The sequence below is a fragment of the Theropithecus gelada genome, chromosome 10 (genome assembly GCF_003255815.1).
Source record: "Theropithecus gelada isolate Dixy chromosome 10, Tgel_1.0, whole genome shotgun sequence".
In the NCBI taxonomy this organism is placed as follows: Eukaryota; Metazoa; Chordata; class Mammalia; order Primates; family Cercopithecidae; genus Theropithecus; species Theropithecus gelada.
Window position 1 is genome coordinate 25467803 of NC_037678.1, and position 19505 is coordinate 25487307.

Consider the following 19505-nt stretch of genomic DNA (forward strand, 5'->3'; position numbering starts at 1 on the left):
TTTTTTTTTTTTTTTTTTTTTTTTTTAGATGGAGTCTCGCTCTGTCGCCCAGACAGAGTGCTGGAGTGCACTGGTGCGATCTTGGCTCACTGCAAGCTCTGCATCCCGGGTTCACGCCATTCTTTTGCCTCAGCTTCCCAAGTAGCTGGGACTATAGGTGCCCACCACCACGCCCAGCTGATTTTTTTGTATTGTTAGTAGAGACGGGGTTTCACCGTGTTAGCCAGGATGGACTCGATCTCCTGACTTTGTGATCCGCCCGCCTCGGCCTCTCAAAGTACTGGGATTACAGGCTTGAGCCACCATGCCCGGCCAATTTTTTTTCTTTTTTTGTAGAGCTAGAAGTCTCCCTATGTTACCCAGGCTGGTATCAAACTCCTGGGCTCAAGCGATCCTCCTGCTTTCGCCTCCCAAAGTCCTGGGACTACAGGCGGGAGCCACTTCACCTGATCTGAGAGTTTTTGGATTCAGCTTACAGACAGCATCCTCATTTTTATTTTTATTTTTTGGTTGCTTGTGGATGTACCCCAGTTTCTTTAACCCTTTCTTGTGGATGCTATTTCCAATCCTTTGTATTTCAAACCATGTATGCATATCATGGTGCACACCTGCAGGTATATCCACAGGCTGAGAATGCCGACTGCCCTTCTACGGGGGAATATGGTTGTGGTTTTGCAGAATTGCGTTCGTGTGCCCTGCAGTGGAGCTATACCTGTGACTTCCTTACTGGCCTCTTTCATTTCATCCTTCCCTGGTGTATTAGACTTCTGGAGGTCACCCTCTGACCCCATGAGTGCCCCTTACCTTTGACTGTGGTTTGGTTTGCTTTCTCCTGTTGTGAGCGAGGATGGCATCTTGTGAGGTATGTGAGGCCATTTGTATTTCTTTCTTGTAACCCACGTGCTTATGTTCCACCTGCTTTTCGTTGAAGACGTTGGTCCTTTTATCATTGATTTCTTAGAGCTCTTTATTAGGAGATGAATCTTTGTACTTGTATCATTTGATTTCTTTCTGGAAACAGCCCCAGACTGCATACTGGGCAGACCTAGGATTAAACCCTACCTTGCAGGACTCTAGGCACCTCCCAGACCTCTCTGAGCCTTAGTTTCCTCATCTGTAGGATGGGACTCCTGCCTGCTTCATGGACTTGTCAGAGATTTATCATGAGATAATGTGTGGTCGACCCTTCACCCAGGAGCTGGTATGAAGAGCTTGAAGAAATCAGAGGGAAGCACTTTGGGGTTAACTTCCAGCCCTCCATTCAGCCCATGCCAGGCAGGCCCTGTTCTGGGTGCCAGGGCCTCTAGGCAGGACCTAGATGGGGCCAAGCCCACCATCTCCGGCTGTGTGATAGCTACTTGGTAGTGATTTAAATTTAGTTAAATATGATGAAAAATTCAGTTCCTTAGTCACTCTGTCCCCATTTAGATATTCCAAAGCCACACATGGGTCCTGGCCACTGTATATGACTGGCAGGACATCTCCATTTACTACAGAACATTCTGGTGCACAGCACTGGTCTGGAGAGGCAGGCAGGCCTCCAGCCAGTGAATGAGTGAGGTTATTCATGGAGACAGTGGTGAGTCCTGGGAGTGAGAGAAAAAGCGGGCGACAGGAGGTCAGGAACGGGCTCTTGTGGGAAGGGACCTGAGAGATGCTATCTGAGTGGTGGAAGCGACCCAGCCAGGCAAACGTCTAGGGGTAGGAGGAAGGAGCAGTAAGTGAAGATGCCCCAGCGTGGGGATGAGCTTATCCTGGGATACTCAAGGGACTCCAGGGACACAGGGGTGTGGGCCCCAGCTGAAGTTGAGAGATGGGCGGCCAAGGACCCGGGGAGCCATAGAAGGGTTCTGAACTCTGCTGTCCTGATTGCATCTTAGAGAACCCATCACCCCATCAGTTGCTCCTTATGTGGAGACCTAGGGTGGAGGCAGGGAATCCAGTGAGGAGGCTGCTATGGTCCTCACAGGCTTAACAGGGCTTGCACCAGGTGACTGTGGAGGTGGAGAGAAGTAGAGAGGTTGGTGGCATTTTTTGTTTTTTTTTGGCAACAGCTTTATTGAGATATAATTCATGCCCTATACAATTTGCCCATTTAAAATACACAATTCAGTGGTTTTTAGTGTATTTACAGAGTAATGCAACTATCATGACTCTCAATTTTATTTTATTTTTTTTGAGAAAGGGTCTCACTCTGTCACCCAGGCTGGAGGGCAGTGGCATGATACGACTCTCAATTTTAGAATATCTGTTTCATTGTTGAGACGGAGTCTTGCTCTGTCGCCCAGGCTGGAGTGCAGTGGCAAGATCTTGGCTCACTGCAACCTCTGCCTCCTGGGCTCAAGCAATTCTCCTGCCTCAGCCTCCTAAGTAGCTGGGATTACAGGTGCATGCCACCATGCCTGGCTATTTTTTTTTTTTTTTTTGAGACAGAGTCTTTCTCCGTCACCAGGCTGGAGTGCAGTGGTGTGATCTCGGCTCACTGCAACCTCTGCCTCCGGGGTTCAAGCAATCCTCCTGCCTCAGCCTCCTGTGTAGCTGGGACTACGGGCATGCGCCATCAGACTCAACCAATTTTTGTATTTTTGGTAGAGACAGGGTTGCACCATGTTGTTGGCCAGGATGGTCTTGATCTCTTGACCTCGTGATCCACCCGCCTCAGCCTCCCAAAGTGCTGGGATTACAGGCGTGAGACACTGTGCACGGTGCCTGGCTAATTTTTTTGTATTTTTGGTAAAGACAGGGTTTCACCATGTTGGCCAGGCTGGTCTTGAACTCCTGACTTGAAATGATCCACCTGCCTCGGCCTCCCAAAGTGCAATTTTAGAATATCTTTATCACTGCCCTCCAGAAAACCCTGTACCCAGTGAGCAGTCACTCCAGATTCCCCGCCTTACCCTCCAGGCCTGGGCAATCACTCATCTACTCTCTGACTCTGAGAGATTTGCCTATTCTGGATATTTCATATAAATGGAATCATACAGTATGTTGTCTTGTGACTGACTTCTTCCATTTAGTGTGATGTTTTCAAGACTCAGCCATATCATAAACTGGATCAGGACTTTACTCCTTTTTTCTGCCTGAATAACATTCCATTGTTTGGGTAGACCTTATTTTATCTCTCCATTTGCCTGTTGATGGGCATTTTGGTTGCTTCTACTTTTGACCCTTAAGAATAGTGCTGCTGGCCGGGCACGGTGGCTCAAGCCTGTAATCCCAGCACTTTGGGAGGCCGAGACAGGCGGATCACAAGGTCAGGAGATCGAGACCATCCTGGCTAACATGGTGAAACCCCATCTCTACTAAAAAATACAAAAAAATAGCCGGGCGAAGTGGCGGGCGCCTGTAGTCCCAGCTACTGTACTCCAGCCTGGGCGACAGAGTGAGACTCCGTCTCAAAAAAAAAAAAAAAAAAAAAAAAGAAAAAAAAAAAGAATAGTGCTGCTATGAACATTCATATACAAGTTTTTGTGCAAAGGTATGTTTTCATTTCTTTGAATATATACCTAGGAGTGGAATTGCTAGGTCATATGGTAACTTTAGTTTTCACTTTTGAGGAACTGCTAGACTGTGTTCCAAAGCAGCTGCACCATTTTACATTCCCACCAGCAGTGCATGAGGGTTCTAGTTTCTCTGGATCTTCACCAACAGTTCTTCTTCTTATTATTTTTTTTGAGACAGAGTCTTGCTCTGTTGCCCAGGCTGGAGTGCAGTGGCGCAATCTCAGCTCACTGCAAGCTCTGCCTCCCGGGTTCACGCCATTCTCCTGCCTCAGCCTCCCAAGTAGCTGGGACTACAGGTGCCCACCACCACGCCCAGCTAATTTTTTGTATGTTTAGTAGAGATGGGGTTTCACCAGCTAATTTTTTGTATTTTTAGTAGAGACGGGGTTTCGCCGTGTTAGCCAGGATGGTCTCAATCTCCCGACCTCGTGATCTGCCCGCCTTGGCCTCCTGACATGCTGGGATTATAGGTGTGAGCCACCGTGTCCAGTCTATTGTCTGTATTTTTTATGATAGCCATCCTAGTAGGTTGGACCCAAAGTGGTATCTCATTGTGGTTTTGATTTCCATTTCCCTGGTAGTTAATAATGTTGAATATCTTTTCTTATGCTCGTTGGCCATTTGTATACATTCTTTGGAATGATGCCTATTCAGATTCTTTTTGAGTTGTTATTGTTCTTTATATATTCTGGATACGAGTGCTTTATCAGACATACGATTTGCAGAAGTTTTCTCCCATTTTGTGGGTTTTCTTTTCCCTTTCTTTCTTTTTTTTTTTTTTTGAGACGGAGTCTCGTTCTGTTGCCCAGGCTGGAGTGCAGTGGCGTGATCTTGGCTCACAGCAACCTCCACCTCGTGGATTCAAGCAATTCACCTGCCTCAGCCTCCCGAGTTGCAAGGATTACAGGCTTGTGCCACCTCGCCCAGCTGATTTTTGTATTTTTAGTAGAAATGAGGTTTCATCATGTTGCCCAGGCTGGTCTTGAACTCCTGACCTCAAGTGATCCACCTGCCTTGGCCTCCCAAAGTGCAGGGATTACAGGCGTGAGCCACCACCACCATGCCTGGCCTCTTTTCCTTTTTTTTTTTTTTTTTTTTGAGATGGAGTATTACTGTATTGCCCAGGCTGGAGTGCAGTGGCATGATCTCAGCTCACTGCAACCTCCACCTCCCGGGTTCAAGCTATTCTCCTGCCTCAGCCTTCCAAGTAGCTGGGATTATAGGCGTCTGCCACCATGCCTGGCTAATTTTTCTGTTTTTAGTAGAGATGGGGTTTCGCCATGTTGGTCAGGCTGGTCTCAAACTCCTGACCTCAGGTGATCCACCTGCCTCGGCCTCCCAAAGTGCTGGGATTACAGGCATGAGCCACTGCGCCTGGCCTTCCCTTTCTTAATGGCACCCTTTAAAGCACAAAAGTTTTTAATTTGGAAGAAGTCTATTTTATCTATTCTACTTTTGTTGTTTATGCCTTTGGTGTCATATTTAAGAAATCGCTGCCTAAACCTAGGTCTTGAAGATTTACAACTATATTTTCTTCTAAGAATTTTCTAGCTTTAGCTCCTACCTTTAGGCCTTTGATCTATTTCAAGTTGATTTTGGTACATAGGATGTCAGATCTGCAGCATGTTTTGCAGGTAGAGTCTCAGCTTTGCTGATGGGGTGAAGAAAAGTGGGAGAGAATGGGGAGGAGAATGGAGGGCAACCAGAGGGTCTTGGCCTCCCCAGCTGGGGGATGGATGGGCAAAGTGGGGGAAGAGCAACTGTGGAGAGATGGAATCAAGAGGCGTGTTTTGAGCATGTGGATCTGAGGTGAGTGTGAGCTTCCAAGAGATGTTGAGTGAGCAGTGGGATCTCCAAGTCGAGTTCCAACACCGAGAAGCAGAATTGGCAGGCATCTGGGTGTAGATGGGATTTATTTAAAGCCATGGGGGGCGTGAAGAGAGATCCCAGAGGGAATGATGTAGCAAAAGGAGAAAAGGCTCTGCGGCTGGCCTGAGACATGTGGGGATACTGATCAAAAACAGCCAGGGGGTTAGGAGGAAAGCCAGAGGGTCTCTGAAGGCATCCAGAAAAGAGGCTGTGAGGGAAGGGATTAGAAATTCAGTCTTGCTCTTCCTGGTGCTGTGTGTTCTTAAGCAGGTCCCTCCCATCTCTGGGTCTTTCTTTCCTTGTCCACGCAGGGAGAGTGTGAAGCGTATAAAATATGCATCCTGGAGTCCTGGCCTGTGAATGTTTCCCCTATATATAACTAAGTGGAAAAAAACAGCAGGATTCCAAGTAGATGTACTGGAGGTGCTGTGCTGTGCATGCACCGTTTCTCTGTGTCTGTGCATGTGTGTTTGGGTGCATAAAGAGATGATTAAAATAAGGTCACCAAGAACGACCACTGGCAATAATGAGGCCGGCCACCATTTATGGAGGGCTCCCCAGATGCCAGGTATGGAGGAGGCTAGCTAGGGTAAGCCAAGCCAGGTGCCCAGGACTTGTGCACGTCTGCCCCCTGGTGGCTATACTGCGTCATGTACATTCCAAATGCTGTTCCTTAGCCCCTAGAAACTGGGTGCTGTTACCATGGTTCCTTTCCCAGATAGTTGAGGCTCAGAGAGAGGTTAAGGCACCCACCTGAGGTCACACAGTTATTAAATGGCTGAGGCTGGGCCATTTGAACCCAGAGCTACTGCCCTACATGTTACCTGTGATCATTAAGGTGGGGGATTTCTGGGGGTTTAATTTTCTTCTTTGCCCTTTTTGGTACACAGTGGACTCCTGGCATAATATATTTTTTCTTGTAAATGAGAAGGCTCCCAGTAAAGTCCTTTTCTTGTGCTCTGTGTCTCAGGTGCTGCCACGGGACCTGGAGAAGGAGGATGCCCCCCAGGAGAAGGAGCGACCGCTCCAGCAGGTGTCGCCTGTGGCCTCGGTTCCCCGGAGAAGCCACAGCTTCTGTAAGGACAGGAGGAGCGGTCCCTTTGTGGTGAGTGATACCACACGGCTGGAGAGGATTGCACAGGGGGCGCTGGTTGCTGGACACTGCTGAGAATGTGGGTTTTGGAGCATCCAGACAGCCCAGGGCCCTGACAGGGTTGAGGGTAGCAGGCAAATGTCCAGGAATCTGGTGTCACTTGACTAGCTGTGTCGTGGTTCTTGATGTGGAGGGTGTCCGGTGGCTCTGCTGGGGAAACCTTCTTCCTCTTGAGTTTCCAGCCCAGCAATACCTGGCATGGAGTGGTTAAGGGAACACACACTGGTGTTGGAAAGTCCTGGGTTCAAATCCCAGCACTGTCTCCTGTCAACCTCTTTGAGATTTCGAGCAATTTACTTAATTTCACTGCACTTCAGTTTCTTTACCTGGAAAACAGAATCTTGATTCCTCCTTCTCTCTAACTGTGTTGCGAGGATGGAATAAAAGCGTGTATGGGGCCCAGCACGTCATAAGGTACTTAGGAACTGACAGTCATGGTGGTAACAGGAGGTAGCAGAAAGCTGGTTCCAGAGCCAGATTGCCTGGGTTCAAGTCCTGGATCTGCATACATCCATGTGTGACCTTGGGCTGACCTCTGGCTTCAGTTTCCTCATCTGTAGAATGGGGATAATGATAGTATCTACTTTACAGGGCGGATGTGGGGCTCAGAAGAGAGAACACATGAAGTGCTTAGCATGCTTCTGGATACATAGCAAACAATAAGTGTCATCGTCACATAATTATTACTGTTGCTGTTACTGGTATGACTGTCCTTGTTTTCAAGTCTCCCTCTGGCTTTTGCTTATCTCTGTGTCCTTGTGCCCTCTTCCCCCTCATCCTGTTTCCTTACTTGTGAAAGGAGATGAGTACACACTGAGCAGGCCCCAGGGGTAGCTGCCCCCTCCAGAGCCTCAGTGTACCCACGTGGGTTCTAGGACTTTGCCACCTTCATTGAGTTTCTTTTCTGACTTGAGTTCCATGCTGTTTGGAGTTTTGCACTTGCTCATGAAGCCCCTTCCCAGCCCAGGTCCTATACAGGGGCATCAAAGACAGGGCTCCTAAGGCAGCGATGCTTCTGCTCACAAGGGCCTCTTTGGTTGCTCAGCTCCATAAGCTTCAGGGAGACCTGGGCCTGGTCTCACGTTTTGGAGACATACGATTTTGCACTGAAGCTCCATTGAGAGTCCATCCCTTCCAGTTTTATGGCCATGGGCAAGAAACTTTGCTTCTCTGAACCTCAGTTTCCATTTCTGTAAAATGGGGGTGAAGAAGGTACCCTGGCATAGTTCGTGCTAGGAGCGATGCAGAACAGCCACAATGTGTGCCCAACCATGGGGCTGGGGGAGACGGATGGGGAGGAACTCGGATCCCAGCTAGGTGTTTACTGAGCAGCCCGGGAATTTTCCTTGAGGATCCAGATCCTAGCCAAAGATTCACACACATTTGAAACCTGCCTGGATTTTCTGATAAACATTCCCTTCCATTGTCTTCTTTCTCAGCCATTTCTCCAGTCCCTCTCAGATAGCTCTGACTTAGCTTATCTGATTGTACTTGAACTTGTGTGTGTGTGTGTGTGTGTGTGTGTGCAGACAAAGGTGATGGGGAAAGAAGCATTTTAAACCTGTCTTTTTAGAGTCTCTGCTTGCTGGCATCCTCCTTGGTCGTCTGGCTCCTCCTTTTTCACTCTCTGTCATTGAAGAGCTTTTGTCCTTGGAGTCCTCAGGCAGCTTGCCTTGGCTCTTTCCTTCTGGTCTCTGAGGCCCCTGCCCCACTCCTGCCTGCTTGATTTCCTCTTCTCCAGAGGTAGGTGGGTGGAGGCACTTAGCCTGAACCAGAGAGTGCTGGGGCCTCAGACCTCATTTCGCTGCTTCTGGGACTCATACCTGCAATTCTGGGGAGTGGCCACAAGGAGGAGGTGGTGTTCAGCTCCTACCCTGATGGCTCCAACAGCCCATCCCAGAGGGACCTTTTAGTAATGGGCTCTGGAGGCTGAAAGAAGCGGCTTTAAGTTCCAACTCTGCCACTGTGACCTTGGGCAGATGACTTCATGGACCTCACTAAATATCAGTTTTTTCTTCTGTAAGATAAGGATAGTTCTCTATGACCTCAAGAGTATTTTTGTGAGTAGTAAATGAGATCACTCAGCACATAGTAAATTCTTAATGTCTCAGCTGCAGTGGTAGCTTTTCCTTCTTTCTCCCTCTTTCCTTCCTCCTTTCCTGATCCTTTCCATCTCTTCTATTTTCCCTTCCCTTTCTCTTCCTCCTCCTCCCCTTCTTCTCCTCTTCCTTTTTTTCCTCACCTGTCCAATTCTTTTTATAAAAGGGGAAAGTGAGGCCAGGAGAGAGGACCTGACTTAACCAGGGTGACCCAGCAGAGGAGGGCTGGGGTCCTGAGCCCCTGGTGGCTGTCTCTGCTCCTCTGGAAATTGGTCATACATGCATTTTGTGTCTCATGAGGTGTTTGAAGAGATTCACTGTGTCTGCTATGATTCCCATCACTGCTTTGATGAATGACTTTGTGCTGTTATTTTCCCGTTTAAGTTCACGTTCATCTTCATTTTTTAGCCTCTCAGGCCTTGTCAATTCCTACTTCAGCCTCATATTAGAGACCATGAATCCTGTTTTGCAGAGCAGGAAAGTGAGGCTCAGAGGGGTTCAGCCCCTTGCCCAAGGCCACACAGCAGCTGGGGGAGCTGGAATGGAAACGGGGCCTATCTTGCTCCAGCCTTGGCCCCAGGCCCTTCCCGCCATGGGCCTGTGGTTTTGGCCTGTGGCCAACCCCTGCCAGCCCCTGCCAGCTCCTCTCTCCCCTGGGCCTGCAGCACTCCGTGCATTAGCTGCATGAGGAAACAAGACACCCTGAGCCCTGGGACTCCTCCTGGAGCTGAGAATGTGATATTCGCTCAGCCTGGGGTTAGCCATCAGCTGCTCTGTTGCTGCTGTCTTCCAGAGGGTGCCTGGGACCTGCCAGGCCGATACCCTGCTGATTTGCATAGCCCTGCCCACGGTTGCTGAACTACAGAACCTGCCACTTGCTAGAGGCCTTGAGCAAGTGAGTTTACCACTCGGGGCCTTACTTTTCCTCCTCTATGAAGTGGATAATGATAGCAATAACAAAGCGTAACACTTACTATCCTTACATGTAGTGTAGATACTACTATTATTTCCGCTTCACAGATGGGCAAACTGAGTCTCAGAGCCATTAAGTGTCTCTTCCAAGTTCTGGGTCTGCAGTCCCTGCTCTTAAGTGTCTGCTGAACTTTCCACTCCTCTTGCATGGTAGCCCGGTGGGAGGACAGAGCCCAAATGCGATGATGCTTACAAAGCTCTTAGCACAGTGCCTGACAACGAGAAATGGCTTAATAAATCATAGTGGCTATTATTATCATTAATATTATTATTATTTGAGATGGAGTCTCGCTCTGCCGCCCAGGCTGGAGTGCAGTGGCACAATCTTGATTCACTGCAGCCTCTGCCTCCTGGGTTCAAGTGATTCTTGTGCCTCAGCCTCCTGAGTAACTGGGACTACAGGTGTGCACCACCACGCCCGGCTAATTTTTGTATTTTTAGTAGAGATAGGGTTTGCCATTTTGGCCAGGCTGGTCTGAAACACCTGATCTCAAGTTTTCCACCAGCCTTGGTTTCCCAAAGTGCTGAGATTACAGACGTGAGCCAGCACACCCGGCCTATTATTATTTTATTACTATTTGCTGCCAGTTTTTTTTTTTTTTTTTTTTTATTCTGTGCTCTCCCGAAGAGCTGATGGGAAAGATAAACATCCATAGCCTTAGAAGTTTTTCTGCAGTTGAGGAAACAGGCCCAGTGCAGGGAAGTGTCTTGTGTATGGTCCTGTGGCCTCCAGAGGCAGAGCTGGGGCTGGAGTTCAGTCTTTGTGACTCCTTGGCCAGTGCTCACCGTTTCTCCCCATCTCCCTTGTTCCTTTCAGGGTTCCCTTCAGGACCTCGAGTCCACGTGGTGAATCCAAGTCCTGTGTCAGGCCTCCTCCCTGCTCTTTTCCCCAGGAAGTGAGCTTTGGTCTGCATTTTCGCAGGAACCATAAAACACAGTGACTCAGTTGTGGACCGTGACCTTGAGTCACAGTTAACCATGGAGGCCCATCTTGTGACGATGAAGTCATAGATTCACCAGCTGGGAGGCTTCCCTGCAATGGACCAGGGGGAGGGCCTCTGGCAGTCTCTAGAATTTTCTCCCAATCCCCCAAACCTATTGGTCAGCATATGCTGGCTCATTTAGTCTTGAGTTTATTTCTTTTTGGACCTACTATGCGCCAGGCCCTGCATGACGGGGCCTGGAGATTTTCTCTGTCAGCCTCCTGGAGTTCACAGCCCGGGGGTCTGAAGATGACCTGGGAGGGTCCAGTCAGGTGCAGGAAGTAGGAGGAGAGACATTTGGGACTGAGAACTCACACAGGCAAAGGGGGGTGCTTGGGGGACACTGAAGAGGCCAGTTGGGCTGAGGTAGTGTTTAGGGATTTTGGTCCTTTTTTTTGACAAGTATTTGTCTGCATGTGGTAAGTGCTATGCTGGGCAGTGGGCTACAGTTACGACCAAGGCATAGACAATTAAGAAGGTAGGTAAATAGGCCAATTGCAGTGGCTCACGCCTATAATCCCAGCAGTTGGGGAGGCCGAGGCAGGCGATTCGCCTGAGCTCAGGAGTTCGAGACCAGCCTGGGCAACATGGTGGAACCCTGTTTCTACTAAAATACAAAAAAAAAAAAAAAAAATTAGATGGGCATGGTGGCGCGTGCCTGTAATCCCAGCTACTCAGGAGGCTGAGGCAGGAGAATCACTTGATCCCAGCTACTCAGGAGTCTGAGGCGGGAAAATTGCTTTAACCTGGGAGGCGGAGGTTGTAGTGAGCTGAGTTCGCACCACTGCACTCCAGCCTGGGTAAGAGAGTGAGACTCCATCTCAAAAAAAGAAGATAGGGGCCAGGCGCAGTGGCTCATGCCTGTAATCCCAGCACTTTGGGAGGCCGAGGTGGGCGGATCACAAGGTCAGGAGATTGAGACCATCCTGGCTAACATGGTGAAACCTCGTCTCTACTAAAAATACAAAAAATTAGCCGGGCGTGGTGGCGGGCGCCTGTAGTCTCAGCTGCTCGGGAGGCTGAGGCAGGAGAATGTTGTGAACCCAGGAGGCGGAGCTTGCAGTGAGCTGAGATCGAGCCACTGCACTCCAGCCTGGGCAACAGAGTGGGACGCCATCTCAAAAAAAAAAAAAAAAAAAAAAAAAAAAAAAAAGGAGGGGAAAAAAATTGCAGTGGGTTCTAATAGCTACTTTTTTTTTTTTCTTAAACAGCAGAAATTTACTTTCTCATAGTTACAGAGGCTAGAAGTCCAAGATGAAGGAGCTGGCAAGGCTGGCTTCTGATGAGGCTCCTCTCCGTGACTGACAGCTGTGTCCTTCCTTTGTCTTCACATAGCCTCTTCCGTGTATGCAGTGTGGAAGGTGGGGGATAGGTAGATGTCTCTGGTCTCTCTTCCTCTTCGTTTGCCAGTTTATTATAAAAGATAAGCTGTAGAAGCAGAGATGCGTAGGGCGAGGTATGGGGGAGGGAGCGCAGAGCTTCCATGCCCTCCCTGGGCACGCCACCCTCCGGGAACCTCCCCGTGTTCAGGTATCCAGAAGCTCCGTAATAGCTGCTGTTTATTGAACGTTTACTATATGTCAGGCATCATGTCATGTGCTTTAATTTAATTTAAGTTTGTATAAAGTCTCCCTGGAGGAGGGAGGAGGGGGTGTCTCCACTTGGGGAGGGCTAGCAGAGAAGCAGGAGTTCGAGACTGAGGAGTCTGAGTTCTGAGTCTTGAAGGCTGAGCAGGTGTTTGCCAGGTAACTATGGTCTAGGGAAGAGTGGTTTGCCCCTGATCGAGGGGACAGCGTGGGCAGAGGTTTAGAGGCATGAAATTGTGCTCTATACAATAGACATCATCTGGGGTCCTTTAAACTTCACTTACGCGTGACCTTCCTGGACACCCACAGGGTTTGGTTTAATGCTGAACTCAGACTTTCCCACATCTCTCACTGGTGAAACTGTGGCCCTTTGCTTCTGAGGCTGGTGCTGCGTCATCATCACGCTGGCATCTTTGTACGCAGGATCTGCCAGGGCAAAGGTTGGGAGGTTGGAGCGCATTTGGACCTGATGGCTTTGTCAGGATTCTGCTGACAGCAGTGGTAGTCCTTGTGAGTGTAATCAACTTGAAATAAATGGGAGCTTGTGAGGTGGACCCCACCAAGAACATATCCTGGATGCTAGTTAGAGATTCCCTCTAGATTTCAGTAGGTTGACAGGGAGTCCAAATGAGAAGGAAACAATCAAAATGAAAGACTCCACAAGGCCTGCTGAAAGTAACTTATCAAAGGTCGTGACTGAAGAAACAAGTTGCGGGCCAGGCGCAGTGGCTCATGCCTGTCGTCCAGTCACTCAGGAGGCCGAGATAGGAGGATTGCTTGAGGCCAGGAGTTCCAGACCAGCCTGGGCTGACTCCAAAACAATGGATAAATAAAAATTTTAAAACTAGCCATGGTAGCCCACTGAGATACTTATTTTCATTATCCTAATGACGAATGATTTTGAGTGTCTTTTCATGTGCCAAATGACCAGTTGTATATCTTTTTGGCAGAAATGTCCATTCAAGTCCTTTGCCCATTTTTGAATCAGATTGTTTTTTCTTTGTTGTTGTTGAGTTGTAGGAATACATACATACATATATATATATATATAGAGAGAGAGGGGGACAGACAGACAGGCAGACAGACAGGATCTGGCTCTGTTGCCCAGGCTGGAGTGCAGTCGCATGATCTTGGCTCGCTGCAACACCTCCTCAGCTCAAGCCATCCTCCCACCTCAGTTTCCCAAGTAGCTGGGACTACAGGCACGTGCCACCATGCCAGCTAATTTTTTTTTTTTTTTTTTGTATTTTTGATAGAGATGGGCTTTTGCCATATTGCCCAGGCTGGTCTGGAACTCCTGAGCTCAAGTATTCCTCCTACCTCGGTCTCCCAAAGTGCTGGGATTATAGGCATGAGCCATCACACCCAGTGGAATATTTTTTATATATATTCTGGCTATTAATCCCATATCAGATATTTACAAATACTTTTTCCCATTCTGTGGGCTGTGTTTTCACTCTCTTGATAATGTTCTTTGATACACAAAATTTATAACTTTGATGAAGTTTGATGACACCCAACTTTTTCTTTTGTTGCCTGGAAAAGGATTTTTAAAATTGAAGCGTGAGATGAATACAGAAAAGAGCTCATATCCTAAGCCAGATGGCCTGGATTTAAATCCCAACTCTGCTACTTATCAGCTATGTGACTTTGAGTGGACTGACATCTCTGTGCCTCAGTTTCCCCATCTCTGAGACTGGGGTCATAACAGAGCCTACTTGTTAGAAATGTGGTGAAGTGGCTGGGCGCAGTGGCTCACTCCTGTAATCCCAGCACTTTGGGAGGCCGAGGCGGGCGGATCACAAGGTCAGGAGATTGAGCCCTGACCAACATGGTGAAACGCTGTCTGTACTAAAAATACAAAAATTAGCTGGGCATGGTGGCAGGTGCCTGTAATCCCAGCTACTCGGGACGATGAGTCAGCAGAATCGCTTGAACCCAGGAGGTGGAGTTGCAGTGACCTGAGATCGTGCCACTGCACTCCAGCCTGGTCACCAGAGACTGTCTTAAAAAAAAAAAAAAAAAAAGAAATGCAGTGAAGTGGGCTGAGCTCCTATGCACAAGGCGCGATGAGCAGTGCCTGACACCTAGTAGGCGCTTTGTAAGTGTTGGCTGTTGTTGCTGTGACTATGTTAGATACTGAGTTTCTATGTGGCAGACGCTGTGCTAAGCACTGCGCAAACCCTATCCTATTATCCGTCTTCATACTCCCCACGTACTACACGAAGTTCCATTTCTTGGCACTTTTCCCCTAAGCGACTTCACTATATTCATTGAAGTGCCAAGAAGATGCCCATTTAAGAGATTCTGAACCTGAGGCTCAGAGAGGGTAGGTGACTGGCCCAGCAACATGCAGTGAAGAAACAGTGGTGGCTGGACTGAATCCAGACCTGTGGACTTATCCCTTGCAACTTAGGAGGAGAAAGGGTGTCTCTAGTGGGGCAGGATCCCCAGGTGGAGGAAGAACCACTGGCTTCGGTTTCAGCAGTGCCACCTGGAGCTCTGGGGCTCTGTGGGCTCCCAGGGACCAAGGCCACGCAGGGCCCCCAGCTGGATGCCAACCGATCCGCAGGAGAGAGATGAGTGAATGACAGAGACAGTGTTCTCCTTGCAAAGCCTCCCTCGTGGGGCTAGGCCAGCATCCTAACGCGCGCGCGCCCCCTGGTGGAACAGCGTGAGATTGCGGGCGCTAGAGTCCCCCTCGCTGTTGGAAGGAGACCCAGAGAGTGTTAACCTTTTCCACCTGTTAACCCCTTATCCCACAACTCACTGCCGCCATCTCGTAGATGAGGAAAACGGAGGCCCAGAAGGGTAACGTCACGTGTCCAGTACGCTCTGCCGGGCTTTGTTTTTTGTTTTTTGTTTTTTGTTTTTTTTGAGACAGGTTCTCACTCTGTTGCCCAGGGAGAAGTGCAATGGCACAGTCATGGCTCACAGCAGCTTCAACCTGGGCTCAAGCGATCCTCCTGCTTCGGCCTCCCAAGTACCTAGGACCACAGGCATGCGCCAGCATGCTGGCTAATTTTTGTATTTTTTGTAGAGACAGGGTTTCGCCATGTTGCCCAGGCTGGTCTTGAACTCCTGGGCTTGAGCTATCCACCTGCCTGGGTCTCCCAAAGTGCTGGTATTACAGGCATGAGGTATCACACCCAGCCTCATCCCTCCTTTGAGTGGAATCTGTCCTGTGGCAGACATGAGTCATGGAGGAAGTGAGTTTAAGACTTCAGGGTGTGAGGACGGATCCAGATTCCAGGTGCAACCCCACTAGTTGGAGCCTAGATTTCTTCTTCTGGAAATGGAAAGAACCCTCATGTCTATATGCCCAAGGCTAGCCCACATAGTCAGAAAGTGGGAGTGCTGTACTTCGAGGGAAGACACTTGGTCAGTTCTGAGGAGCTGTCTGGGTGAGCGCTCTGATGAAGGGGCAGAGAGAGGCATGGAATTGGTGTGGGGTGACACTGTTGGGTGACAAGTCTGTGTTGGGTGAGCATATTGCAGGCCAGAGGAGGAGATTATGAGGAGCTGGGCCCATGGGGACAAGGTAGATTCTGAGGGATGGATTGCTACAGGCATAAAGAAAGGAAACTATGCTGAGTGTTGGCTCTCGCCTGTACTCCCAGCTACTCAGAGGCAGAGGCAGAGGTGGGAAGAATGCTTGAACCTGGAGTTTGAGATCAGCCTTGGCAATGTAGTGAGACCTCATCTCTGACAAAGTTTTTAAAAATTAACCAGTTGTGGTGTTGTACCCCTGTGGTCTCAGCTACTCAGGAGGCTGAGGCAGGAGGATCACTTTAGCCCAGGAGTTTGAGGCTACAGTGAGCTGTGATTATGCCACTGCACTCCAGCCTGGACAAAGAGCAAGATCCTGTCTTAAATAAATGAATAGTTAGCTAGATAGCTAGGAATCTGTGGGAATGGTCATGACTTGGTGGGGAAGAGGCGAGAGGACTCAGTTTCTGGGTCTGGGCCCCTCCATGCCCAGGAATCCAACAGCTGCACTGCCATTGACTGCTTTCTCCATGACTACAGGAGCCCCAAGAACTGAACACCCAATCAGATTTGCCCAGATGGTCCTGCCTACGACCTGCTTAGCAAGAGTGGGAAATAGGCTTTATCTCAGGTGCCAACTCCAGCTAATGGATAATGCCCAAGTGGTGCAATATGTTGAAAAGGACTCGGAGACCACATCCAGGCCCAGAGGGAGATGGTGCTATAATCGATTAGTGATGTCTGCCAACAGCATGGGTCAGGGAAGGGAGAGATACGAGTGTCAAATATTTGTTAACCCTGGCGGCTTAGTAACTGTACTGCTAAACACACACACCCACACACCAGAAGATGCTTTGGACGACTTTACTTAGGACTCTCCAAATCTCGGAAATATACCAACAGCCCCAGAATTCATTACATATATGGTTCAACCAACAAAATCCTCTTTCTCTATTTCTAAACCTCTTCCTGGCTGTTTATAATGAGCCATCCTAGCTTCTTGAGGCCAGGTTTTTCTTCCAGGGTTGTGGTTTCCAAACTTTGTCGCACATTAGGATCACTCAGGGAGCTTTTCAAAACCTGGATGTCCAGGTCACATCCCAGAAATTAAATCTAAATGCCTGGGGGCAGGGCCTGGGCATCAGTATTTTTTAAATAGGCTTTACTTTTTAGAACAGTTTTAGATTGGCAGGAAAATTGGAATGATGGTACAGAGAGTTCCCATACACCCACACCCAGTTTCCAGCTTTCATCACCATCTTGCCTTAGCATAGTATGTTCATTACCATCAATGAGCCAATATTGATATGTTCCTATTAAATAAAGTTCATAGTTTATTATGATTTTCTCAGTTTTAATGTTATGTCCCATCCAGGATGTAGTAGCGGACTTTTCTTTGTTTTTGATGAGCTTGACAATCTTGAATAGTCTTGGTCAGGTATTTTTAGGACGCCTCCCTATTGTCTGGGTGTCAGTATTTTTAGAGATCCTCGGGGGATACGGCACAGTTTGGGAACTGCTGCTCTAGGGCCTTGTGTGTGTGTCTGGGTGGGGATGAGTTGTTTATATAAAAACGAGTTAGCACCCTGAAGAGTAGAAGAGAAGAAGTGATTTCTGTGGTCCGGTGATCTGTTGTTACAATGAAACACCCCAGAACTTAGGGGTGTAACGGTCAAGCATTGGCTTCTGCAGGCCAAGAAACCAAGCAGGGCTCTGTGGGTACAGCTTTTCTCTGCTGGGAGCCCTGAACAGGTGGGGCAGGAATCATCTGGAAGCCTCATCACTTACATCTGGTGTCCAGGCTGGGATGACTTGAAGGCTGGGCTCCTGGGACTGACAACTAGAGCACCTGAGTGAGGCCTCTTCTCAGGACCTCTCTAAACTCAGATGTCACCCTGGGCAGGGCCTTCCCTGACACCACATCTGCAGAAGGGCCCAGGCCCCCATTATTCCCTCACAGCACCCCCATTATCACATGCAGTGTTTTCCCGATATCTGCCTCCCTCATCAGGGTGGAAGCTGTTTGCTGACTTCTTATCCCTCCCCCACCAAATGAGAATTGCAGGACTGTAGGGCTCTTGACGCTCTTGTTCACTTTTGTGTTTTCAGTGCAGAGTTGAAGCTAGGTAAATATTTGTTGAATGAGGGACCAGGCACGGTGGCTCACATCTGTAATCCCAGCACTTTGGGAGGCCGAGGTGGGAGGATCGCTTGAGGTCAGGAGTTCAAGATCAGCCTGGCCAACATGGTGAAACCCCGTCTCTACTAAAAATACAAAAATTAGCTGGGTGTAGTGGTGGGTGCCTGTAATCCCAGCTACTTGGGAGGTTGATGCAGGAGAATCACTTGAACCCAGGAGGCAGAGGTTGCAGTGAGCCGAGATCACACCACCGCACTCCAGCTCGGGCGAGAGTGAGACTCCCATCTCAAAAAAAAAAAAAAAAAAAAAAAAAGGCCGGGTGCGGTGGCTGATGCCTGTAATCCTAGCACTTTGGGAGGCCGAGGTGGGCGGATCACAAGGTCAGGACATGGAGGCCATCCTGGCTAACACGGTGAAACCTCATCTCTACTAAAAGTACAAAAAATTAGCCGGGCGTGGTGGCAGGCACCTGTAGTCCCAGCTACTTGGGAGGCTGAGGCAGGAGAATGGCGTGAACCCGGGAGGTGGAGCTTGCATGGAGCCGAGATCGTGCCACTGCACTCCAGCCTGGGCGACAGAGCGAGACTCCGCCTCAAAAAAAATTGTTGAATGAATGAGTGGAAGCCAAGGAAAGCAGACACACACACAACAGACAGATGCACAACTAACTAACCTGACAGAGGAGGGAGTAATTGGCTTTTCCTCGGCCTGGTGGCAGGGGAACTAGAAAGACTCATCTTGCCCTGGATCCTGACAGGGGAGTAGAGTTTGACCAGGTAGAGGGAGGAGCAGGAAGGGTAACCCAGGGAGCAGCCTGCTTCCTGGCCGGGAGGCTGGACAGCTTGTGTGGCCACAGTGCCTTGCTGCCCCTCCCATGTAGTTCCTGGCAGGGGACTCCTGCACTCACAGGGTGCCCACTCATCACTGAACAGAGAGGAGGGTTCAGAGGGAAAGTGGAGAATTTAGTTGGGGGCAGAGTTCTGAGGGCAAAGTCCCTTCCAAACTGCCTCAGAAATCCCTGATCCGGGGATTCCTAAATGCCAGGCCTCCTACAAGGTACCTGGGGCACCTTGGGGTTTTGAACCTGGATTTGCAGGCCCTTTCCCTAGGGATTCTGCATCGGGAGCTGTGCCCAGAAGCCAGGCCAGGCAGGGATGGGGATTTTGTGACAAATGGTGGCGAGGAATGAGCTTCCCCTGCATCCCAGCCAGCTCTTCCTTTTCCAGAATGGTTGGTTGGATCATCCAGTTTTTCAAGCAGAACTGACGATCCTGATTTTGTGTATTTATTTATTTTTTTTGAGATGAAATCTTGCTCTGTTGCCAAGGCTGGAGTGCAGCGGTGCGGTCACGGCTCACCACAACCTCTGCTGCCTGGGTTCAAGTGATTCTCCTGCCTCAGCCTCCTGAGTAGCTGGGATTACAGGCATGCACCATCACGCCTGGCTAATATTTATATTTTTAGTAGAAATGGGGTTTCACCATGTTGGCCAGGCTGGTCTCCAACTCCTGACCTCAGGTGATCCGTCCACCTCGGCCTCCCAAAGTGCTCGGATTATAGGTGTGAGCCACTGCACCCGGCCTGATCTTGATTTTAATGTGACATCTCACCACGTGCTCAGGCCACATCCAGCTGCCTTCAGTTCACACCCGGGGTATCAGAGGTCTTGTTATTCACACTCATTATCTCACTGGATCCTTCCCATAACTCT

The 19505-nt window shown here is 49.1% G+C and overlaps 1 protein-coding gene across 1 annotated transcript in view; it reads left to right on the forward strand.

Moving 5' to 3' along the window:
* KIAA1671 (KIAA1671 ortholog) overlaps positions 1–19505 on the forward strand; it is a 174729-nt gene that overhangs the window by 20173 nt on the left and 135051 nt on the right. Inside the window, exon 5 of the mRNA XM_025399552.1 lies at positions 6343–6477. Within this exon, the coding sequence (XP_025255337.1) occupies positions 6343–6477 (135 nt within the window). The remainder of the gene's footprint in view (positions 1–6342; positions 6478–19505) is intronic.